Genomic DNA, 26,163 nt, shown 5'->3' on the forward strand with positions numbered 1-26,163 from the left:
GAGATGATTCTAGATGGTGGTAAAATAAGCTCTGGGCACATGTCAGTAAGGCAGACATGGAGCATTGGCACAAGTCCCACTGAAAGGGATCTTTTATTCCAAGTCTGTTTCAGTCACTCAACAAGTATTAGGTCTAATATTGGCTCTTTATCTGGTTTTAGATCCCGTAAATTTTGAGTTATGAAGTTTTTAATGAGAAATGAAAGAAAGGCAATAAGTATGTAAAGAGTGAGAAAACAGAACCTAAAAATGAAAAGTTAAATAAATGGAGATACTTTGAACTCAAGAGTGAGGACGACAAGGGCTTTATTTTGTTTCTGGGTTTTGTGATTTGTTCCCCCCTCCCCTTTTTAAAAAATGAATGCCCTGGTGTGTTTTTTCACAAACTAATTTAAATCCCAAAAATATTAACAGTGACCAGTAAACTGCCTTTGGTGGTGGCAAATACTTTCTGCCTGGGCTGCCAAGTCAGGGGAAAGAGTGACATCCTTCTGGTGAAGTCTAAGCATTTGAGCACAAAAATGAAAATAGACACCAGGACAATAAAAGATCTGTCACATCCTTCCAGCCACAATAAGAAACTTCAGTGTCCTAAGTTTTTACCTTTGTTATATGATAAATGTATGTATTGTGAAGCCCACAAATAGAATTTCTAGTTCCTGGATTTTGAGAAATCTTTGCTTGATAGAATATCTAATGATTCCTATAAGCCATTCATACGCTTTCTGGCTTAAGTTAAGCATCAGTGAGTACAATGCTCCCACTATGTCTTTCATTTCACTGGGGAGACATCTACAAATACTCACCTGAATGTATCATCATGAACCATCTAAATGTTCTCAGGAAAAATAGAGAACTCTCTGAGGACTTTTGGCAGGAAGATCTTATCTAGTCAAGTTAAAAATACCCCCCTTACCTCTCCTATTCCTGTTACTTGACGCTATTATAATCAGCCTCCTTATCAATAAGAGGTGTGTATGTGTAGGTTTCAAATGAGAGAATTAAATGAGAAATTAAATGAATTTGAATATTATATTCCTAGTACACAGTAGACACTCACCAAACGCTAGTTCTTATTATCAGTGATACTACCATTGCTGCTTTTATTAGTTTGTCTGGAGTTGGGAAATTTGGCAATGGACAGATGGGAGGGGACATGGAGATTGAAGGGAGGAGCCCTATAATGTGAACCAGGAAGCAGCACAGGAACAAGGGGACAGGGCTGCTAACGACCACTGACATACTCATCGTGCATCTCTTGGGACTGTTTTCTCTGGATTCACTTTCTTCATCTGTAAGTAGTAGAAGCTATACTCTATTTTTTTTTTTTTAGGTTTCACCATTTCAGGATTCTATTATTTTGCTTGGGCCACAAATAAGGAATGAAAAAGAGTCTTTGAAAACTTTAGAATACTAGTAAGAAATTTTCTGGCCACTGGAAATCTGGAAACATGTGTTGTAGACTGGAGTCAATTCCCATTGGACCCTATTAGGTGTTAGCCTACATATCTAGATGAACAACTCAGGTCAGGATGTGTACAAATAATAAAAACCTATTTAAACTACCCTAATCATCAAAGGGATATATATTATAAATAGGTGCCAGTGGCTCTTAGAACCTGAGGACATAAAGTACAGCAGACTTTAACAGGGCCTGGACCTATGAACCTTACTCTATCCAACCTCTCAATCTTTGGGGCAAGTGCTCTACCTTTCTTTTCTTCTCTGATAATTGGGAGCACCCAGAGCTCTAGCAGCCTGCAACTAGTTTGTTTCAGGTGTCGCTCTCCTTTCACTGGCACACATAGTTGCAACAGGGGTCACCTTACTCTGTAGAAACCAGTCCATCAACAGGAATGATGCCAACATATCTTACATATCTTTCTGCCTGGGATCTAAGCCTAAAGGCTTGAAGCTGTCTGTTACATTCCATTAGGAATGTGATCTGAGAAATGAAACCTAGCTAGGACCACAGTGGCTACCCTTGATCCCTGTGTATGGACAAGTAGAAAAAACATTTGTGTAGATAAAGAGAGCAAAAGAATGAACCAAACACACCGTGAGATGCAGAGGTGAGCAATATGGAGTCCAGGGAAAAGAATGAATGACCTGCTCCTCATAGCATTTCCTGTTACTGTCACCTGTAATGCCCCAAGTAAATGTGGTGTTACCACTTGATGTGTTACGCCCCCTCAATGTTTCCACATATTTCCCCCAACTTAAATCCTGTGTTTGTTCCACACATTTCCAATCTACACATTTATGACAAATTTCAGTCTCTCTTTTAAAGTTTCCTTATAATGTCCATTTCTTCACTTGGAACTTAGGTGTAACTGTCTTTAGGGAAATGTAAAAGGAACACAGAGACTCCTGTGTGGGAGTTGGGGAAAGGGTTACAGAAAAAATAGGTTTGATTCTTCACTCTAGAGGGCAGTGTTTCAGTGAGAGAATTACTCAAGATTCCTAGGCTCTTGACCTATTAAATCAAAATATCCAGGGTAACAACAGGAACCTGTACTTTTTCACAGTTTCATAACAGGTGATCGCTATGCATGCTAAAAGCTTAAGAGCTGTTGTTCCAAAGGAATCCACCAAAAGACAAATTCAAATACTAGGATCCCAAATACATCTATTTAGTTATTTATTAATGTCATCATCAGCTGGACACATTTTTCACTCTTTCTAATCTATAAGATGCACAGAAGTACTAGCTTATATGGACTTTCATTTATGTATTTATTAATTTGTTTTATTAAAATTAGAATGTACTTTGTACATTAATCCGGAGCTTCTGGTTTTCATTTTATAATACATATATTGGCCAGCACCAAGTAAATAAATAATTCTAAACTATGTTTAAAAATAGTAGTGTGACATTCCATGGTATATTATAATTTATTCAACCATCCTTTTATTTATAGAAAATACGTATATTTTCTATATATTGGGCTTCCTCTCCAATTATTGCCACAAGTAGGCTGAATCACATACAACCACAATATAGATGTGTCTTTACATATTAGTGTTCACAATTTTTTTTTTAGCAAAGCAACCAAAAACTAGGTAGTTGAATCAAAAGATAAGTATATTTTGGATGTTAATAGATACTGAGATATTATTTTCCTCAAATAAAATAACAGCAATATATAAGATTCTCCATTTCCCCAGATCTTCACCAGCATGTGGTGTTATATACTATGTTTTAAATTTTTCAATCTAACATATTTTTTAAAAATTGTGTTCCACTGGTGTTTTAATTTACATTTTGCTGATTATTAGTGAGATTAGATACATTTTCCTCTAATGGATATTTGCATTTTTCTTTTCTATATACTATCTCTTTATATCCATCATACATGTAGAAAAGTTTCATTTTTTTAGTCTTGTTTTTTTTACCTTGACTTTTCCCAGATATTTAAAAATGTGTTAGTCAGATATATGTTTCTCTTGTCCTTTTCTGAGTTTCTGGGTTTCCTGTTTTGCTTACAAAGTTCTCTTGAAAATGAGTGAAAATACCAGTGAGGGTGACAAAACATGAGAGACACCTAACTCTGGGAAACGAGCAAGGGGTAATAGAAAGGGTGGTGGGCGGGGGTTTGGGGTGACTGGGTGATGGGCACTGAGGGGGGCACTTGGCGGGATGAGCACTGGGTGTTATGCTAAATGTTGACAAATTGAACTCCAATAAAAAAAAAAAATTTTAAAAAGCTCTCCTCTTCCAAAAGTAAGTATGCTCTGTTCTTTCTACTTGTAATTTTCTTACTATTCATTTTAAAATCCTTAAAGAATCTTGAACATTCAGGTTCTTCATCTTAACAAAATGCCTTTGGTTAAAATAGTTACTGACCTGGGAACCTAACTTGATGACAGTATTGGGAAAGATTTCTTTAACAAGGAGATACTAATCCCATTAGCAATTCATAATTGTTAACAAAAGCTTATCTGACCCACCCTGTAAGGCATCTTGTAACACCATACAAAATAAGCCAGTTTCCTGAAACTATATCTTTGCAGTTTAAATCACAAATCCTCAACAATCAATATTTCTTTAGCCTTTACAATTTGCAATGGGCTCCCACATCCGTGACAGATGTGCTTGTGTGGGGCACAGCAAACTCTAAAATGATACACTTGTAAGTGTTGTATCCTCTCACCGCCTCAAAGGGAGGGGACAGGAACTATCAGGGAGGTGAAGTGACTTGCTCAGGCCTGTGACATAACAGTGTTTACAGATCATGGCCCTGGGTTTCCTGACTCCAAGTCATGTACTTCACACTGATCCATGGAGCAAAATTTCAAAGCGACTTATGAGTCTCCTTGCAGGGAAAACTGATTGTTTGATCATTTTATTACAAAGAGATTGAGGAAGGGGGTTGCAACGAATGGAAGGAGCATCTCCTGCCATCTCCAAATCAGGCTAAACAAATACTAGCTTTTGAAAACTGCAAGAGGGGAGGGTTGGCAGGAGGGGCATATATTATCTTCATGCATCTACTCTAGCCCTGAATCATGTGAATCATGCCACAAAGAGAGAATAACTTTGCCTAAGCCAAGAAACACCCCATGGCAGCCCCTTTGTAACAAGTTTGGTGCAGGTGTGAGTGCAAGTCGAGTTGGCATTCAATGGTGTTTACCCGGAGCTGAGCCCAAGTGCCCACTCCATTGCGGGCACTGCAGGGAGCTGCTAGAAATAGCACAGTGTCTGACCCACAGTGAGTTGCCTTCAGTCATGACCGAGCTGGGCTCAAAAGATACCTGAGTTAATGCCCTTACCACTCATCTCTGGAGGAAATCCAGCCACAGCAAGCACAAGGACACACAGCAACAGATGCGGAATAATAACAATATGCAAATTAGTCTTGGAAACTGATCCTGGTCCCACTAACCAGGGCCTGGAGAAACCGTGGGGCACTTAATGAAAATCAGGCATGGAGCTTCCAAATCACGGCAAGCAGCACAGTGACTTGCTTTCTCCTAACTGGTTGGTTGTCATGGAAACCTGTGTTTGTGGAGTTTCCTGGTACATTAGCTCAAAGAAGATGCTTACATTATCCTTCTCCAGGGCTGTTAAGAGAAGTAAAATAATTCAGTTATATTAAATAGATGTTTGCTGAGGGCCTACTATGTGAAAGACTCCAGGGGTACCTAGTTGAGTGCTTGGCTCTTCTTTGAACTGTCGGCTTCACAGGGGAGACCTGACAAGAAAACAGCTGTAATGGAATGTGATCAGTTCACTAATGCAGGTGGAAACGCAGAGAGCAGAACAGTTAATTCTTTCTGGGAATGTTAGTGACTTATAGAGTGGAGGTGACATTTGAGCAGGGCTTTATGTGAAGGATTTGAAAGAATTTGCTAGAAGAAAACCAGGGTGAGTCTTGGTATAAGCTTAAACAAAGGCGTGGAGGCATTGCAGGTTTCACAGACTGCTGAGACTGATGAATAAATCCAGCTTGATGCTATAATGAGTTTTGAGAGCTACAGTCAATCATTATGAACTCATACTTCACCACTTCCAAATGTGTGGATTATCATCCTCTTAAGCTAGGTTGAAGTTATTATGGCATTGACTAAAAGAGTTTGCTAAGCAAGAAAGTAACTTAAAGAAATTTATAAGGAAAGTTATTTATCTTCTTAAAGGAAAAAAGCTATTTTCAAGCACTTTAGGAGAACGTATTCATCAACAGAAAAGGCTTTAGAGTCGGATGAATGTGGGTTTCATTGTCAATCTTAATACTTAGTAAGTAAATAATTGTAGGCAAGTTATTTTAACATTTTAAGCCCCTATTTTGTCTTGTGTTTAGTTTTGAGTTTTATTTTGTTATTTGTATATTGGAGACAACATTTTCATTGTAGGATTATTTAGATGAGTAAAAAATAAATAAATATATCAAGTAATATATTCCAAGTGCTTACAACAGTGTCTGGCACAGAGTAGTTCCTTAGTCTTCTAAACTGTTTAAAAGGGGATCCCTGGGTGGCTCAGCAGTTTAGCACCTGCCTTTGGCTCAGGGCATGATCCTAGAGTCCAGGGATCAAGTCCCACAACAGGCTCCCAGCAGGGAGCCTGCTTCTCCTTCTGCTTCTCTGCCTCTCTCTCTCTCTCTCTGTGTGTGTGTGTGTGTGTGTGTGTGTGTGTGTCTTTCATGAATAAATAAATAAATAATCTTAAAAAAAAACGAAAAAATAAACTGTTTAAAAATAATAATAATGTGAGCCATTATAAATGTTGGGTATTTCTTCTATGAAGTCTTAGGGGCTTTGGATAAATCTCTGATATGTAAAATAAATCAGCATCAGACATACTGAGTTTTGGAAGGTACTTGAAAATGATTCAATGCCATTTGTTTCTTGAGAGGAAAAAACTAACTTATAAAGTGAAATTTCTTATATATGAGTACATGGCTGGTTAGTGGGTAAATCTGACCCACAACCTGGGAATCCTGACTGAATCCACTTTTCTTATCATGGAGCCATGACTGACTTTCTCAGTCTTCTCCATCATTAAAATGGATGCCCCAATAGGCAACCCTCAGGAAGTCAAGTTAGAGCACTGAATATGTACCCAGCAGTCATACAACTCTTTCACTCAATTGGTCCAATGTTTGAAATGTAGCTTTTCATAAAAAAAACTGAAGGAAATAATACATTGTTCTGTATAAATAAAAATACAGAATTTATTATTATTTCCCAAGAGGAAAGTTGTATAATTGTGGGTAATGCTTGTCTTAGTCTGCTGACATTGGCTAAAACTCATCAATTGGACAGATAAAAATAATTCACCCTAACATCTAAAAGGAAAAGTTTTATACTTGAGTGAGGTGAGGCAGTACTGTTTAAGTACTGCTGACAGTATTCAGATCTCTTCTACTTAGGAGTATCCAGGTAACTGACATCCCTGCAGAGGGGGGCCCATGCCTTCCAGGAATGCCCAGTTGATGGCGCCCCTACGGTTCATGTAGGGAACTGTGTGGACCACGTGTCCTCTCATCTCTGCCTTTTTGTCTCCTGAGTTGTTATCCCAGGAGACTTGCCTCCTCTTCTTCAGGCTGCTTCCATCTCCTCCACTTTGCACAGGGTCACATCTCAATGAATTCTACTCCAAGTGAGTCTTCCCAGTGGATGCACTTAGACAATTGTTTTTCCAGCAACTACTTTCTTATTAATCATTAACAGTTTTGATCTCTTACCATGGTAATGAGTACTATCCAAGGGGATAACTAGGACAAGCATCAACTATATATATATTTTTAAGATTTTATTTATTTATTCATGAGAGACACAGAGAGAGAGGCAGAGTCATAGGCAAAGGGGGAAGCAGGCTCCCCATAGGGAGCCCAATGAGGGACTAGATCCCAGGACCCCAGGGTCACGACCTGAGCTGGAGGCAGACTAAACCACTGAGCCACCCAGGCACCCCACGTTAACTTAATTTTAAAAGCCACCTGAGGGATCCCTGGGTGGCGCAGCAGTTTGGCGCCTGCCTTTGGCCCAAGGCGCGATCCTGGAGACCCGGGATCGAATCCCACATGGGGCTCCCGGTGCATGGAGCCTGCTTCTCCCTCTGCCTATGTCTCTGCCTCTCTCTCTCTCTCTCTCTCAATCTCTCTCTTTCTGTGACTATCATAAATAAATAAAAATTTTTTTAAAAAGCCACCTGAAACAGATACTGCTACTATCTCCACTTTCAGATGAAGAAAAGGGAGATAAATAGGTTGAGTAATACCTTAGTGGAAGCACCAGGGTTCCAAACAAAGCAGCGAGGCTCCAGTCTGCAGACTTACCCAAAGTGAAAATCCAACAGTTCATAAGGGAGGGTATGGCTGTTCCTAAAACTAAAACACAACCCAAATATTCACAGGCTCTTGCAAAGGAAAGATCAAATTCAACTTTGTTGTCTTATAGACAGGGAAACAGGTACCAATAGGGAAAGTCACCTGATCATGGTCTTCTTGTTACTTTCCCCCTGATTCATCATGCGCCTTCTGGAAGCGCGGCCTCAGGGCTGTGGAGTTGGTCCTTGGGGACAATGATTGTGCATCACGTTCCCTGCACCTGAAATCATAGCATATTTGTTGCTATAGGCCGGGGGGTGGCTAGGGTAGGGGTCGGGACAAGGACTCAGAAGCAGCAAAAGTAGAACCTGAGTCTTTGCCTGCTGTCGGTTTGGCTGTGATGGCAGGCTTGGTATTTACCACATTGAGATCATATGGTTTTCAAGTTACAGATGATCTGATACTTAAAAGTTGGTTTTGCATTGGCAGCAATCAGTTAAGCTGCACAACCTCGTGGAGGATCACAACAAAGTCCAGGTTACAGTCATGGTAAAAGGCAAAGGTAAGTGATGTGTTCTGCATCCTAATATTTCTGGGGAGTCAGTCTCCTTTGTTACTGATTGTTAGTTGAGAAGTCTTCTCTGATTAAACTGAGGACTGGGGCTAAAGGAGGCAAATAAGGCTTCTAAGATGCAAACCTTAAGGAGGAAAGATCATGCAAATGTTCACCTGCTTTTGCAGGACTCAAAAGGTGAGCACCTCACTGAATTTTGTACCCTGGGTACCCTGTGTCCTCGTCCTGATTGAACCATTTCCAATCAGTGTCTGGGTGGCTTCCAGGTCCCTCTGCCTTCCGTATTTCATTCATTTGAATGTTACTGGGTAAGCCTTCTTGAGGCTTTTGATTTCCCCTATTAACCATCCCAAATAGAACCTGAATCATGACATTTCAATCTGTCATCCAGAATTCAGGCCTGAATAATGTTTGTAAATGGCTGGCTGGACATTGGGCATTTGCTCTGGACTCAGCCTGGGGTAGGGTGGTCTTGGTTCTCAGCAAGGAGTGAGGCGCTGCACCCCAGGGCTGCAGAAGCTGTCTGAATGGTTTACATTAGGCCCCAATCCAAAGACAGAATGTGCCACGGGGTGGGGTCAGGAGCCCAGCCCCAGTAAGTAAGAGGCAGTAAAGAGGCATCTTTCAGATGACCAGTACTCGGGATGATCTCCTGTGGGCAGAGCTCAGTCCTAAGTACTAGGATCTAGATGGGATCGTGTTGCCCAGCTAATCTTTTGCTATGTCCCTGGAATCAAATCTCTAATCCTGTTTTCTATGATTTTGCAAATGAGTTGGAAGGAGCTGGAGCAAGTGACCATGTAGGGTAGTCCTTGGTCAACAGTTGGTTAAGAGTTCTCAGCCACTTGCGTTCTTCAGTAAAAATTGGAAAAGATCACCCAGTCATGGAAACTTTGCTGTTGTGTAGGTTTGCAGGTACTGGAATCCCGTCTCTTGGTTCCTGGAGATACTATTATTCTTCCAGGAAAATTTTCTTTGCCATGTGATGCTATTCTGATTGATGGAAGTTGTGTGGTGAATGAAGGCATGCTAACAGGTAAGCCATTATCATGAGTTTCTTTTTTCCTGTCCAATATCTAGGCTGAGAATTAGCAAAGTAGATCAACATATCCTTGCTTCCTTTATACCAGCCTGATATTAAAATATGGAGAGATAGGTGAGGGAGACACAACCAGGCTATTCAACCAGATGGAAACTCCATATAGGCAAACAGGAAACATTTAATAATTTAAAAATCAAATACAACAAATAAAAAATGTATAAATAGAAGAAAAGTCTAATACATGTGGTTGGTTCATTTCCTGATGGGTGGGGTGAATAGGGTGGTTTGGTCCAGAGGAGGGTGAGTGCATTAGGCTGCTTAATGAACAATGTCTTCATAAACGTGAACATGCTTTACATTCCTGTCCAAACACAACACAACACAACCAGAAATGACCATCTCTCACAATTGGTGTGGTGCAGAAATTCTATTGAACCCTGCTCTCTGTAGATAGAAACCCAAGCCCCAGTTTCAAGGAAGCCCCTTCAAGGAAAGGCCATATAACAATTCTGTTCTTTAGAACTGGGTTTCCAGTTGATTTTACTAAGCAGAAAGCCAGTTTTCTTGTAATGATTTGAACTGTCATTCTCATTTGTACTTCGTAAAGTTCACTTGGATTTATGTGATTCTCAAGGCATTATGTATAAAATATCTTTTAGTCAAAAAACCCAAAAATACACAGCATGTTATAATGAGAGAAGGAGAAACTATACAATAACACAAAAATAGAAAGCATTTGTCTTCTTTCAGTGCCTACAAACTGTTCTATTTTTCTGCTTCCAAGTTGCTAACAGAAAAATGCACACACGTGCGCACACACACGCACACTTTTTAATATCACTTAAATGTAAAGAGAATCATTATTGATTCCTAAATTGTTCAACACAAGCAGATTTCACATTAAAAATGGGTCTGCTTAATTTAAAATTGAGATAGGAAAATGTAGTAAACATAAATATGCTCAGTATAATTACAAAATACCCCTTTAGTGTGTTGAAATCTAACTGCCTTATAATGATAGTGATGAGGGTTTGCATACTGATCATGCCTTTCATTCAGAATGTTGCCATAGTACCCGATGCACCAACCTCAAGCCCAAGAAAAACTGTCCTCCTCCCTCAAAGACAGCAACTGTCTCACATTTCCCAGCAGCCTGTCCATGAAGAGTGGCTTCTCTCATTGGCAATGGAACATGACTGTGAACAAAAAGGGGAGGACCGATCCCAATGTTTACTATCCTGGGTCTACTAACTTGGGTGCACAGTTCTTGTCTTGATTCTAAGGAACCCTAGAGAGTTCCAGAAAAGTAGAGATGGTAAACAATGCTGCCTTTCAACCATATGCAAAACCGACCTAAAATGATCTTAAGAAGTGGCTTTTCTTAAGTCTGTTTCTGGAAAAACAAGGTCACCAGCATTAATGTCTATGTCACCTAAGTACTGATAAATGTTGATTTTAGAGACAGACACATAAAACAGAAATACACATATTTCTTTCTCATTATTTTCTTCGGAAATATCTAAGTACCATCATGCTCTAAATACATTATTACACAGTCTACGTAGATCTGCCCACTCGTGGATGCATTTGTAAAAAGGATCCTGATTGAACAATCATGTTATGCTTAGATTCTTGGGACCATATATGTCTTCCTAAAGCATTTGTCCGTGAATGTGACTCGGGTTTTGTTTTTGTTTTCGTTTTCATGTGCAAACCAGATCTTGGCATATATAGAAGTTTTTATTTATGTCTTTATTTGGAAGAAAAATAGCACATACTCCTAGTGGCTCTATAGTTATTTACATTTTATAAAAAAAAAACTTTTCTATTTCACTCTGTCATAATATAAAACAAATTAGGAGCTATGATAATACTCAATTTCCAGATAAGGAAACCCAAATGAAAAAAAATAGATTGTTCAGCAAGCAAATATCAGGGTCAGAGTGGCATTTGCTTCTAGATAAGAGGGACCACAGGAGTGAGGAGGAAGAGGATTCTCAGGGGCATAAAACTGTCATTTCTTGTGCCTCTCACCCATAGCACATGCCCATTACAATGTAATAAGGATCTTCCTTCTCCTTATCTCCTTAGCCTCATCCTATTGCCATAAGCTCAATTATGAAAGAAATTTAATTTTATAACTACATTTCATATTTATTTTTGCTTCAAATCTTATCATCCTTGAGACTAAACAGTGGCATAAGTCAGACAGTTATCCCCACCAGTTGGCAGGTCCCCTGACCCAAGTCTGACTACTTGAGGTTGTGCAAGGTTTTGAGATGGGTCTTGTCTAGGGCAGCTCTTCTATCTGAGGCTCCCCACTCCACTCTGGGCTTTGGGAAATATCCCAGGCCTGTCCCCCTGCAAAACCTTCTCTGAGGGACACACAATATCTAATTTTCCTTTGGATTTTCTTACAGCCTCCAATCCAGGGATTTTTATTTAGCTAGAAAAGTAGTAGAGGGAAGGCATAGATATTAAACAGCAAAGCTCTGTTTTTATTCTCAGGTGGTCTCTAAAATTCACTGTCGAACTTATGAATGACTTCAGAAAACTAAAAGCCAGTTGTCCACTTCTCTGTCCTTTCTGTCTCTGGAGGCAATGGGCCCCTTCATTATGCTCCTCATAAAGTGGTCAAAAGGCAAAAGGGAATAAATATTGTGGGGGAAATTCTGTTAATATTTTGAAATTTTCTCTTGGCACATTAGTTCATTCTTAATTCTTATATGTATTAGGTATTGTGCTAATATGTTACATATATTATTTTGTTCAATCTACGAGAGGATAAGTCATTTTCCTAAAGTCACAGAGCTTAAAAGTGGTAGAGCTGCTGTTTGGGTTCATTTAATTTTTTCATTCATTCATGCCACAAATGTGTTTTAACTCCTATTTATGGAACACTCTAGTAGGTGCGGGGCAGAGACACAGGCAGAGGGAGAAGCAGGCTCCACGCAGGGAGCCGGACGTGGGACTCGATCCCGGGTCTCCAGGATCACACCCTGGGCCAAAGGCAGCGCTAAACTGCTGAGCCACCCGGGCTGCCCTCTCTTCCTTTTTCCTTTCCTCCTCTCACTTCTCCCTTTCTTTCATTTATTCATTCGTCCATCCATTTATTCACTCAAGTTCAGAAATACCTACTCTGTGCCAGGCGCTGTGTTGTGTCCTGGAGTCACAAGGCAAATGAGAAATGGCCGCTACTCTTGAACAGCCTACAGTTGAATGGTCCCAGAAATATAAGTGAACAAGGACGTGGCATTTCAAACACTGCTCCCATGAGGAGGCACCTGCTCACTGGGGACAAGGGAGAGGACTGCAGTTCGCAGCAGCCAGGACTTCAGGTCTCAGAAGCCCACTGAAGTTGGTGATGAGTGTTCTTCCTTCTAAAATACTCTATGGCCTTCTAAAATATTCTTGAAATCCCAAGAAAGGCCAAGCAGGAGACTCCTTATTAATATGTGAACAGCATCAAAGAGACTTGAAAGTCATTTCTGTGTAAAATCATATCCAATTTGAATGTTATCTTTGGAACATTATCTCCAAATGACTTCCATCTCTGGTTGATTGAATGCCTGCCTGCCACCAATACTGTTGGTTGTGTGTGCAGAAGCTCTTCACTAATATTAGTCTAAGAATATATTGTGGATTAATATTCTATGATTCAAAGGCAGAAAAACATTAGAACTTATCTCTAAGTATCTGCTTTTACAAAGGCTGTTTTCAAAACAACGGGAATACAACAATTTGGAGATTTGTCAAAAAGGTTCCATCCCTTTTCCAAAGCCACTTAAAACACAACTGATAAATCCAGACAAAGGATAAATACCATGATTGTTTTAAAGAGAATGAATTGGGGACAGTGCTTGGGTAAAGGAATTTCCTGAGAATATTCAAGATCACTAATAAAAATTGTACAGCTTCTTGTACCTTAGGACGTAAAAAATGCACCATGTAGAAAACAAGCTTTGAAAAACCAATCATAGAAAAACGTGGGTAATTGTTTTTATTCAATTCACCCAGGTATTCAGCAAAAATACATCTTTTGAACCTATTACATGCCAGCAAGGAAAATGAGCAGTATAAAAAGTTATACATGTCAAAGTCCTTGCCCTCAATTATTACCTAGAAGAAGAGATAGAAACTGAATTTGTGTAACTATAATCAATATGATTCCAAATTAGAAATATGACATGTTATTTTGCTAATTGAACATTTAGCAAAAGACTGATGGAATTTTAAATTCATTCTAGTGCTTTTTAAATATGGGATCCAGGAAGTATTATTAGCATTTGTATTTTGTCTCTGAAATGTATCCTTTTGAACTCTGAGCTAATTTTCTTTGTTATCTTAAATAATCTGTCTTCCTGCCATAAGGAAAAGTAGAGGAATGGTACTGGCAAAGACTGGCAGTCAATAATAGGATATGCAAGTGGCCTCATTTAGCTGGAGTGTGTAGGAAAAAGAGCCAGGGATGCTCAGTTTGTGGTGGCTTTGAAAATCTAGTGGGAGAGTTTGCCTTCGGGACCCTTCCAAACCTCATCCTATATATCTCTTCATCTGGTTATTCATCTGGCTATCCTTTATCATATCCTTTAACAAATTAGTAAATTTAAGTATTTCCCTGAGTTCTGTGAGCCACTCTAGCAAATTAATTGAAACCCAGAAGGGGTTTGTGGAAACTTCAGATTTATTAGTCAAAAGCACAGGTGACAATGTGGATTTACAATTAGCATCTGAGGTAGAGTACAAGCAGTCTTGTGGGGCTGAGTCCTTAACCTGTGGGACCTGATGCTAGGTAGATACTGCAAGAATTGAAATGAATTGGGCAGCTGGGGTGGCTCAGCGGTTTAGTGCTGCCTGCAGCCCAGGGCGTGACCTGGGGACCCGGGATCGAGTCCCACATCGGGCTCCCTGCATGGACCCTGCTTCTCTCTCTGCCTGTGCCTCTGCCTCTCTCTCTGTGTATCTCTCATGATTAAATAAATAAAATCTTTTTTAAAAAAGGGAAAATTGAGTTAAATTGTAGGACAACCAGCCAATATCACAGAATTGCTTGTTGTGGAGAAACCTACCCTCCATCTGGGGATCAATAGTGTATGTGGTAGTAGTGTCATAGCAAAGGAGACACATAGGAGGACTGAAGGGTTTTCCCAACTTGGGAGGACAGGAAGATTTGAGTGAGATACTTATTCATAAAAAAAGAGGTATCAGTTCTACCATAGTCTCAAATTATTATTATTAAAATGTATTTCATGTCACGGAGCTAAGCAATTACAGGTAATCCATTGATAAGGCAACCACCATGAGTCAGCAATTGCCAATGAAGCCTTTGGGACCCAAATGCAAGAGTCCAAAGAATGAGTCAGTGAGACTCAATCGCACAGAAAAAAGCAGTAGAGTTGGAAAATCAGTCCATGAGAGGGCAGAGTATGGGAAGAGGAGGAATCAAAGGTGATTCTGAGACTATAAACCTGTCACTCAGCAAAAGGGTGGTAACCATAAAAAGCCAAGAGGACACTTAGTGATGAATATATTAATATGGATTGTAGATACGGTGACTTGAGGATGCTAGTGGGATATCCAGGTTGGGATGAATAGCCCATCATTGAAAAATATAAAACAAGAACACAGGAGAGAGTAAAGATGAAGATACACGTTATTGATCTAACTATTTGTAAGCATTAATTAATGAGATAAAGGAGATAAAAGAAAGATAAAAGAAAGATAAAGGAGATGTACTGTCTTGCTGTTTTGGTTTCTGTCTTTCGCTACAAGCTCCAAAAAGATCATGAAGAATATTTTATAGATTTTATGATGGCATAATTTCTCATTCATCTCTGTACTTCCAGGACAGCTTACCTCTACCCTCATGCTCAATGTCCCAAACACCCTCAACCATCTTTGGTGCCCAGAGCATAGCATGCTCTTGCTCTCACTTTCTCCAAGAACACTTTCCTCTTCTCTTTGATCTAGTTGGCTTCATTTCCTTTTGAGTTGCCATTTGTTAATTGTCCAGGACCTCTTTCCTGGAACCCTGGGCTAGATCTTCAGATTACCTGGTGCTACTACCAAAATATTTACCTTACTGTATTTTTATTAATTATTTACTACTGTTTAGTGGCTTGGCTCCTTGGGTCTCTGAGGGCAGGATTTCTATCTGTCTTGTTCATTATTATATTCTCAGCACCTAGAGCAGAGCCTGGCACAAATCAGTACTTAAAAATATTTGTTGAATAGACAGATAAACAAGTAAATTACTGGCAAATAATAATGGCTATACAGCTCCTTCATTGCCTAGCATAGATCTGGGCTTAAAGAACACTTAAGGGGACAATTAAGTAGCAACTCTCTTTGCTAAAATGGCCTGTTTTTCAAAATAAAGCGGCAAACCATGCAGATGGAAATATGGAAAATATAGGTGGGCCTTAAGTGAATATTTTAAATATAACCAAGTATGCCACTGTTTGCATCACTAGCATCCTTTAAGAAATCATCTGACTCAGGGTGTATGTAGTAAGTAAGACCTAAATAGCTGTGGTTTGTATACTTTCTTGAAATTAGAAAATATCGGCTCTGAACGACTATCTGAGGTCACATGTCACACAGAATCAACAAAAGATAATCTTTTTTAGGAGAAAGTATACCTGTCACAAAGACACCATTGCCTCATTCAGAGAACACCATGGCCTGGAAATCCCACAGCTCGGAAGATTATCGGAAACATGTCCTTTTCTGTGGGACAGAAGTTATCCAGGTCAAGCCATCTGGGCAGGGGCCAGTGAGAGCAGTTGTTTTGCAAACAGGTTGGTAGATTTCACTTTTGTAAATTTAGTCCATTTTAGAGGTAAGGGAGTTGGATTGGGAAAATTGTGTTTAGGAATGTGGACTTTGTTATATTCTGATAATAACAGCCATACTCATTTCCGGTCAGACCCTTCTTGTTCTAAGTTGTCACCATTTTCAACTGAATGGTTTGTTATTAAAATAGATCTGCCCTACGACCCAGCAATTGCACTGTTGGGGATTTACCCCAAAGATTCAGATGCAATGAAACGGCGGGACACCTGCACCCCGATGTTTCTAGCAGCAATGTCCACAATAGCCAAACTGTGGAAGGAGCCTCGGTGTCCATCGAAAGATGAATGGATAAAGAAGATGTGGTCTATGTATACAATGGAATATTACTCAGCCATTAGAAACGACAAATACCCACCATTTGCTTCAACGTGGATGGAACTGGAGGGTATTATGCTGAGTGAAATAAGTCAATCGGAGAAGGGCAAACATTATATAGTCTCATTCATTTGGGGAATATAAAAAATAGTGACAGGGAATAAAGGGGAAAGGAGAAAAAATTACTGGGAAATATCAGGGAGGGAGACAGAACATGAGAGACTCCTAACTCTGGGAAACGAACTAGGGGTGGGGGAAAGGGAGGTGAGAGGGGGGTGGGGGCAACAGGGTGACAGGTACTGAGGGGGGCACTTGATGGGATGAGCACTGGGTGTTATTCTATATGTTGGCAAGTTGAACACCAATACAAAATAAATTTACAAAAAAAAAAAAAACTTGTCTAAAAAAAACAAACAAAAACCTTACCTAGATGAAGCATGTACAGAAATGAAGTACATTTCCTCAAAGGCAAGACTATGTTCTTGTGAGTTTTTGTTTGTTTGGTTTTGGTTTTTTTATGTTCACAAGCTTCTTTTCTTTTCCCTCTACATCCACTCTAAGTGATTACCAAGAAAACACTTCCAGCCATTATTGCTTGAGGATTTTTTCCTTTCAAAGTGCTCCTTGCTGGGTTATTATTTCGAGGTCTCTGCTGGATACCTCCACTTGGGTTCCCTACAGACACTTCAAAGTCAAAGCATCTAAAAGACTCATCCTCCTCTTTCTGTTGACAGTATTGCCATCTAGCCAGTCTCCACATCACCTTTAACTCCTCACTTTCTCCCACACCAAGTAGGTCACCACATTCTGTCAATTCTACAAATACCTCCCAAGTCCTGTCTCCCTCTCCTTCATCTGCACAGTTGGTGTTTTTTCCAGGCCCTTCATCATCTCCTGTCTATTACAACAGAAATATTTTTTTGACTGTTCCCTTTCAGTTTTGGCCTGAAATACTTTGTCTTTTCCTTTGCTCTACCTATCCCTTGATCTGTCACCAAGTCATAATTCTAAAACATATTTTGAAGTAGTTCATGCACACCATGCTCAAAAATTTTTCAAAACTACTAATATTACTCCTAATCTTTCACATGACATGATACAGCCAACACCTTCTGTGAGCCAGTCCTAGCTCACCATATTCACCCCGACCTGTGTTTCACCAGCCCATATATGCATAAGTTCAAAAACATACCTTGCACTTTGTTATCTCTATGCTTTACTTAGCCTATGATTCAATTGTTCCACTTGATTTTTTTAATTAAAAATATCAAATTTTGCTTCAAAATAGTCAGTGGGCATGAGAATGTCTCTCAGCCAGCTGATAAGCAGGAGCAAATGGATGGAAATCATGGAAAACACCTGATCTGAGCTTATGAAATGCTGAGGTAATAGGTTAGAGACAGCTCTGTTCCTTTTCTGTAAAGCCTGCAAAGCCATATTTGAGGAGACCAGAGATTCATCAAGCAGTGAGATTAAGGCATGTTTCACACTTAACAATAGTGACTTATATCAAGTAGTACATTTTTTCACCAATAAGTTAGATATTTATGAGTATCTATAAAGTGCTATGCCCTGAGGACTAAAGGGAAAAATAATTGTGAGATACTTCTTGCCCTTAAAGAATATTGTGGTCTGGTGCAGGAGACAGATGGATTCAGTGATAGACGTCATGTGATTAAATGTTAGAGGGACTCCAAAGAAGAGGAGAAACTATTTTTGATATGAAGTATGGGAGTAGAATTCTGGAAACATTTCTTTGATGAGGTGGCATTTTGAGCCAAGCCTGATAGGATGGGAAAGATTTAGCCAATCCTATCAGAGAGACACTAATCTGTTTCTGCAAAATTCAAAGGAAAGAATGCACTGGAGTCTTCTGAGAACAGTGCATAGCTAAAAGTCTAGCAAAATAGAAGTACATCAGATTGATGGGACTTGGAAAGTCATGCCTAGGAATTTAAACTTTATTATAAAAAATAGAGGCTCTGGAAGGCTTTTGAGCATAGGAATGATGTGATGAAAGGCACATATATTTAAGAAATTATTTGTTTATGCTTTCCTTTTCTCTTAATTTTCTACTATTTTCGACACATATTTGGGCTTTAAAGTCTTCTTCTCTCAGCACCTCATCTTCTCTGGTGACTGCGTCTGTTGGTTCCTTAGGCTTCTTTTCCCCAGTCTCATGTATGAGTGAGAAGCTGCACTTTGTGAATCACTGAAGCACTGACTCAAAGCAAGAGAAATTGAGCAGGACTAAGTGAATGCCACTTATTGTTCCTGGAAACTTGTAAGAATAATAAATGTAAATGTACTGTTAACAATGGTGTTTTCATTCCATATTCAAATGACATTATTAACCAATCCTTAATTCGATGCAAACCATTTTAGGTGTGGGGTAAACTGCATTAAAGGACCTTACTCCATCTGCAATTATCTTCATGTAGGTTACAATACTGCCAAAGGGGACTTGGTGAGATCCATCCTCTACCCTCGGCCTCTGAACTTCAAACTATACAATGATGCCTTCAAGTTTATAGTGTTCCTGGCCTGCCTTGGAGCTGTGGGTTTCCTCTATGCCCTCGGTGTATATATGTACCATGGAGTAAGTATTGGGGGTAAGATTTTTAATAGAAAAGCTTTCTCAAGGAACTTGGCCTAACTCAAAATGGTTGGATAAGGTTACCTTTTAGCCCCATCATTTTGTGAATCAGCATTGTCCAATGGAGCTTTCTTAGGTCATGGAACTACTTTATACCTACACTGTTCAAGTTGGTAGCCCTTAACCATATGTACTTATTGAATGCTTGAACTGTGGCTAGTGGGACTTAGGAAAACAACTTTCGGGTCACCTGGGTGGCTCAGTGGTAGAGCATCTGCCTTTGGCTCAGGGCATGATCCTGGAGTCCCGGGATCGAGTCCCGCATCGGGGTTCCTGTATGGAGCCTGCTTCTTCCTCTGCCTGTGGCTCTGCCTCTCTCTCTCTCTCTCTCTGTATGTCTCATGAATAAATAAATAAAATCTTTAAAAAGAAAAAAGGAAAACAACTTTCAATTTTACTTCATGTTAATTATTTTCAATTAATTTAATTTAACTAATTTGATTATTTGATTGACTTCAATTTAAGTAACCATATGTGGTTAGTGAAAATTGTATTGGATGGCACAGCTATGAAAAGCTGCAAAGTTCATAGCTCATTTCACCACTGGGATGGGAATGAGAGGTTACTGCATGTGTGGCATTTGTAATACCCAAGCCCAAACAGCTTCAGAGGAAATACATGTTTCTCAAGTCTGATAGGATGGAGAGGATGTAGTCAATTAGATCAGAGAACAGAAAGGACATACTAATTAGAGTGAGTAAGGGACAAAGGAAGAAATGCAGATGGGTCTTCTGGAACCAGTAAGCAACTGAGAGATTAAGTCTAGCAAGGTAGAAATAGGTTACATTGAAGGGGCTCTTGAATGCCATGCCCAGAAATTTGGATTATTTGAAGATGTTGAGATATTTGAGTGTGTATATTGTCCAAGGCATACCTGACAAATCACATAGGCAATGAGTTGCTCTGTGTTCTGTTAGGTTCTGAAATGGAATTTATTTTTTTTTTTTGAAATGGAATTTAATGTCCACTTTTACAGGGCCGTGTAGGTGGCTCAGTCGGTTAACCATCGGACTCTTGGTTTCAGCTCAGGTCATGATCTCAGGATCATGAAATCAAGCCTTGTGTCAGTCTCCACACTAAGGGCTTGAGATTCTCTCTCTCCCTCTGCCCCTTCCCCTTTCCTTCTACCCACTCACATTCTGTCTTTAAAAAAAATAAATGAAAGTAAACAATTATAAATGTGCATTTTTACAGAATTGTATGAAGCATGGATCTCCGCTTTCTTTTAAGCTTCGTGGTGTCTGGTTTCATTTGAATGTCCCTCTTAATAGTTGTGTTGGCTGGAGAGAGACGCCCATCACAAATGACCTCTGAGGTCCTTTCTAGTCCTGAAAGTCGGATTCTGTTGTAAACCATGTGGTCTCTTCTGTAAGACATATTAGGATCTTAGCAATGTGGGCTCATAAGGAAGAAGAAAAATTGTGAATAAAAGTGTGAAAGCATAGATATGAAACTAGATATGGGTGGCCTAATCACAATGCCCAAATTGGTGGCTTTAGTGCATTCTATATTTGTGTTATTGGGGAGAAGGGTAAACATTGTGGAGAGGGGCAAATACTGATGAACAGTCACAAGAATTTCCAGGCAATATTCAGGCTCACATTTGCCCTCTGAGTAGTCATTTCAGTCTGATATAAGCCCCCAGGGAGCATTTCTAGGTCAGGTGAGGACAAAGGAGGCCAGAGTATATTGGCACCAGTAGAATGGACCCTGAAAAAAGCTCCACAAACTGTTAAAGCACATTGAGGCAATGTGCCAGGCCAGTTTCATCTGGGGTGCAGGAGTATTGAGCAGGAAAACAAGCAAAAAGCTCTCTTGTGTGGACTAAGAAGCCCCTGCAGTGATTGGGACTGAAGGTTTCCTGGGCAGAACTTAGCATCCAGTACATCCTCTCCATCCCAGAGCAGCAACCCTAATCACAGAACTGGTCTTCTTGTGGGTCATAACCTGTGGCCCTGTTGGCTGCCTCTGTCTGTACTGGCTCAAGATTTGACAGGGCTGAGGCCTCAGAGTTAACACTCTAGCTGTCGTTGGGAAAAGCAAGGAATGATGGATTTTGTAATAAACTGAGATTGAACCAATGATGTACCTAGCAGGCATTGTTACTGAACCTGAATCTGTGTTTCCAGGACTCAGAAGAGAACTTTATGGCTAAAATTATGGTTGATTTCATAAAAATCTAGGGCAAAGCCATTAGTTTCTAGAACATTTGAAAAATAAAACAAGCCACCCTGTGATTTGATCTTGGCTCCATTCTTATTAGTCACATGAATTTCTGCAGACCTGACTGAGAGCTTGACTCCATGAGAACCGACTTCGTAGTAGAACACACTGGTCATGTATTTGTAACCTGGAGTGGGACAGACCAGGGTTCAGATCCTCAACATTTAATTTGCAAGCATGTGGCTTGAGGAAGTTATTTAATTTTTAAGCCTCAGTTTCCTTATCTATTAAATAGAAAAAAATAGCAGTATTTACATTGTAAGGGTGTCCTAAGGTGTCACTAAATAACATACGTAGCCTAACACAATAGCCCCAGAACATGTGCAGTGAGAAAAAGCTATTTTTACTATTGATTTCCCTATATTAGATAATCCACGCTGAGATCTTAGCGGAATCTTGGTCATCATTTTTATCAAGTCACCATTCATTTAATACGTGTGCTGGGACCTCCTCTGTGTTAGAAACTGTGCTAGGCTCTGTATCTGAAATGAATGAGATGAACTTGAAAATGACTTCAAGGATGTATAAGCCACAGCTGCTGCACCCAAGGAGTTTGGAAGCTATTGGGGGAGATTTATAACCCAACTATCAAGCCAGTGTGTAAAATATTACAACTCCATAATGGTCTCAGTTCCTGGGGAGTCCAAAGAATGTGTTACGATGAGCAGAGGAGGGACGGTGCTCTAGGTGGAGGGAATGCTAAGTAAGCAGAAACAGTCAGGAAAGGGCAGGATGGACATGGAATAGGGATCAGAGTCTCCTTTGTTCTCAGTGGGAGACAACTTGTCCATTCTTTAGGTACACCCAAGAGAACTCTCAGCTCCACCAAGAGAATTGGCTCACTTTGAATAGTCTGAGCTTCTGGAACTCCTGTGGTGTTACAGAAGATGGTGCCAGAAAAGGTGCCAGCCTGCTCTACTGGGCTAACCTGTATGACCCTCCCTCCCCAGGTTTCTCCAAGAGATACTACAACCATGGCCCTGCTCATCCTCACCGTAACCGTCCCTCCTGTGCTGCCAGCTGCCCTGACCACAGGCATCGTGTATGCACAAAAGAGGCTGAAGAAAAAGAAAATCTTCTGTATCTCCCAGCAGAGAATCAATATGTGCGGGCAAATAAACCTCGTGTGCTTTGACAAAGTATGATCTAAACTTTCCGGGTTGGAGGTAAATGATTTCAAGGCACAGCAGAGCTGGAAAAAGCCTCCAAGAAGGCCTGGCTCACGGTGCTCCTTTTACGGTTGGGAACACAGAGGCTAGAGAAGGTCCCAGAGTGAGCTAGTGTGAGACCCTGTTCTAGAAGCCCACTCCACTGAGTTTTAAGGAAGTGGTTTAGCTATCACATCGTGAATTTCTTTCCTATGAAATTTAATACTTTTGTGCTTGTGTTGGATTTTAAAACAATCTCTTATTGTAATAACTTCTATGACTGACTGGCTTTTTCAGGCAAAAAAAAAAAAAAAAAAGGTGTGAGAAACCTTTCTGTCCCCAGAAGTGATTTTTCCTCTGCTTAATGGAACATACTCTCTTCTTCTCTTCTGCTTCTTTTAAAAAAAGAGAGGAAGGGGACGGTGCCTGTGTTGATATACTGGGTCCCTCCTTTCGCCTTTGATCCCCAGGCTATCAAAATTTTGGACTAGAGAATGTGTCCCTGTGCCTAGGGTCCTGGAAGTGGCAGGCGAGAAGTATGTCCAAATGGGGAGGATTACTCCCCTGGAACAGGTCCTGAGACCTCTTCCTGTGCCTCTCCTATGGAGGGACCTCAGCCTCAGCCACCTGCTATTCAGATCCTACCCTCTGCTTGGGCAGGCCAATCTAACTGCTACAACACAGTGGGTCTGTCTTCACTTCATTCACATTTGAATAACTGATAAAGGCTTTGGCACTTTTTTTTACTAATCTACATTGGCCAAGAGCCCCATAAATGAGACATTCCTTGCTCTGCACATGACTTAGCTGAGGAAGCAGGTAAAATGGAAGTGTAGACAATGATAGTGCAGTGAAATGCATGCTTAAAAAGCTATGAACAGAACATCAAGGTGAAGTTACCTGCTGTGGATGGGAGATCACCTTTGAGCTGTGGCTTTGGTTGTTATACAGAATGGGCTCTGGGGTCAGAGGCAAGCAGTTCAGAAGCACAGGGACGTCAGGGCCTATGACATGGGGATGCAGCTAGACTGAGGGCTGTGTGGTAGGCAACGTAGCTGGAGAGAGGAGTCCATTTGCTCAGGGCCTGATGTGCCAAGCTAAGGTGTGGAACCTTGTGAAAGAGAATGGGAACAGCCCTACCATTTTTTTTTAAGAAGATGGGTTATATTTTTATAGGTGTGATTTATTTATTTCATCTGGTGTGATTGATTTATTTCATGGAGATAGGACAGAGATGGGAAGCTATCTGGGGACATTGTCTTAGGCAATGACGGCAAGAATGGAGACTAGAGGACCAGCTTGAGCAATACCATGAGTAGACTTGATGAGTCTTGGCCCCCAGCTGGAAGTAGAAGAGCTCTAAGATTATTTCCATTCTATTCTTGTTAAGTTTCCTTTCCTCAATCCCACTCATCAGGAACCACTAGGGTTAAATTAACAGTAACTTCCTTTTAGTTTTAGGGCCAGAGAACCACCCCTGGGAAGTTTTCTGGTAGAGATTTCCAGTACTTACCCAGGAACCTCACTAGTGTCTATAATATAGGAGGGGGATTTAGAAAATATGTTCATTACAGATTCATCTGTTTCTAAAGCTAATTTTTCCAGAGAGTGTTATTTTCCATCTCCTATAAAGCTTTTTCCTCCACATCCTCATGTGTTCCTCCACCAGAACGACTGAGGGACTGTACACATGGCCAAACCCCAGTGGCATGACAGCATATAGTGCAAAGAACTCTGGATTAGGAATTAGCAAAATGAGAAGTCAAATCCTGGATTTGGCACTAAGTTTCTGTGTGACCTTTTAAGAGAAGTTTGAACTCTAATGATCTCTAAGTGTCTTTCTAGTTTTCATATTGTAAAACTCTACCAATACGGTGTTGGAATAAAGCACCCCACAATTAATTGAAGCCCCATCTACTATTATTTCCATTTAGAAGACATTCACCACTGGGCTTCTGAGTCCGTTTGTTGTCATCTATTTCTAGTTTATGTTGGTGTGTTATAAAATAAATTCTCTCTTTTCTATCTGCTCAACCCAAGCCTGGGCTAGTATTTATGCTAAGAAATTTGCCTTTTCCATGGGATCCCTGGGTGGTGCAGCGGTTTGGCGCCTGCCTTTGGCCCAGGGCGCGATCCTGGAGACCCGGGATCGAATCCCACATCGGGCTCCCGGTGCATGGAGCCTGCTTCTCCCTCTGCCTGTGTCTCTACCTCTCTCTCTCTCTCTCTGTGTGACTATCATAAAAAAAAAAAAAAAAGAAATTTGCCTTTTCCTTTTACAAGTGCAACTGTAAGTTAGTTTTCTTTCTGTTCATGGCTAGTTTTATTATATAAGGATCATTTTCACATAGAGAAAATAGCACAGTCCTATTTCTGTTTTTGTTGTGGTATCAGTTCTGCTTTCATGTTCAAAATATTGATACTTAAAAATATAACCTGATCATCAGGAAAATATTTCAGTTTGAATTAAGCTGCTAACTTCTTTTGAAGTGGAACAAGTCAAGAGGATTTGAAATCTAAGCACACAGGTTGAGACCCTTATAAAATACAGGAGAGAAATGAAGCAAAGAGATTTTTGCTATTGTTCTTCAAGGAATAGCTCACACAATGCGTCTTAGCTTTCTATGAAGTCCAAATGAATTCATTAAACAGATCCCTTCATTCTTTAATTGGAAGTCGAGTCTGAGTTTTGCCTTTCTGCATGCTTTGCAAAATTTATTTAACATTTGTCATCTGGTGGGAGACTCTAGACAGGATGGATTCTGGTTCTTTCTCTTCAACCTGCAGGCCACTGAACCTCAAGGCTGTTCATTTCACCACTAACCCGAGAAGCTCCTTTCCCTATTTACTCGGTTGTAAGAATTGGAAGCAATGGAAGCACTTCATTGTAAAGCATTATGCAGATTTAATGTCCTGTAATGACAGAAATGTCATCTGATAGAAAACTAGAAAATTCAGTGTCTTATACAGAAATGACTTTGAAGAGTGATGACAGAGACCTGGATGTCAGTATTGAAAAGGGATACACCCCAGCGCTTGGTAATACTCTGCTTAGCCTTGACAGTGCTGAAGTAGTAGGGCTTTGTGCTTATTGGGGGCATTGACTTCTTGCATAAAGACATGGGAGTCTGTAATTAATGGTGTACTTGAAGCAATGAGCAAATTCAAAGTGCTGTGACAGTACTCAGTTCCATGTTGCTTTCTCTGTTACATTATGTGACAAATACTTATAATACGGCAAATCAAATCTCCCGACCATTTTCCTCTTGATCTAACAATAAAACTCATTCATGGGCATTAATGAATATTTATTATTAGCACTTCATTTCTTTCTAAATTCTCAAAGCCCTTTATCAACATTTCATTATCAGTCTGGACAGTCACCATGTCACCCATATTTTAGAAAATTGCTGTGGACCAGATGGCAGACTATGAAATAAATAGTCTTGAAAAGAAAGAAAAATTCTGAGCTCTGCTTTAGAAAGACTGCAGGTGCCAACTGAAAAGTCAAATTCACACTGGTTCTTATTGGATTTCCATTCACTGAATGCCTCTCGTTTAACAACAGCAAGTGCAAC

At 40.1% G+C, this 26,163-nt stretch overlaps 1 protein-coding gene across 1 annotated transcript in view; it reads left to right on the plus strand.

Moving 5' to 3' along the window:
• Nucleotides 1-26,163, plus strand: part of ATP13A5 (ATPase 13A5) — a 104,361-nt gene that overhangs the window by 28,147 nt on the left and 50,051 nt on the right. The window contains exons 8-12 of the mRNA XM_026016473.2: nucleotides 8,262-8,334; nucleotides 9,254-9,382; nucleotides 16,018-16,188; nucleotides 19,000-19,157; nucleotides 22,388-22,576. Of these exons, the coding sequence (XP_025872258.2) occupies nucleotides 8,262-8,334; nucleotides 9,254-9,382; nucleotides 16,018-16,188; nucleotides 19,000-19,157; nucleotides 22,388-22,576 (720 nt within the window). The remainder of the gene's footprint in view (nucleotides 1-8,261; nucleotides 8,335-9,253; nucleotides 9,383-16,017; nucleotides 16,189-18,999; nucleotides 19,158-22,387; nucleotides 22,577-26,163) is intronic.

Source organism: Vulpes vulpes, chromosome 3 (genome assembly GCF_048418805.1).
Source record: "Vulpes vulpes isolate BD-2025 chromosome 3, VulVul3, whole genome shotgun sequence".
In the NCBI taxonomy this organism is placed as follows: domain Eukaryota; kingdom Metazoa; phylum Chordata; class Mammalia; order Carnivora; family Canidae; genus Vulpes; species Vulpes vulpes.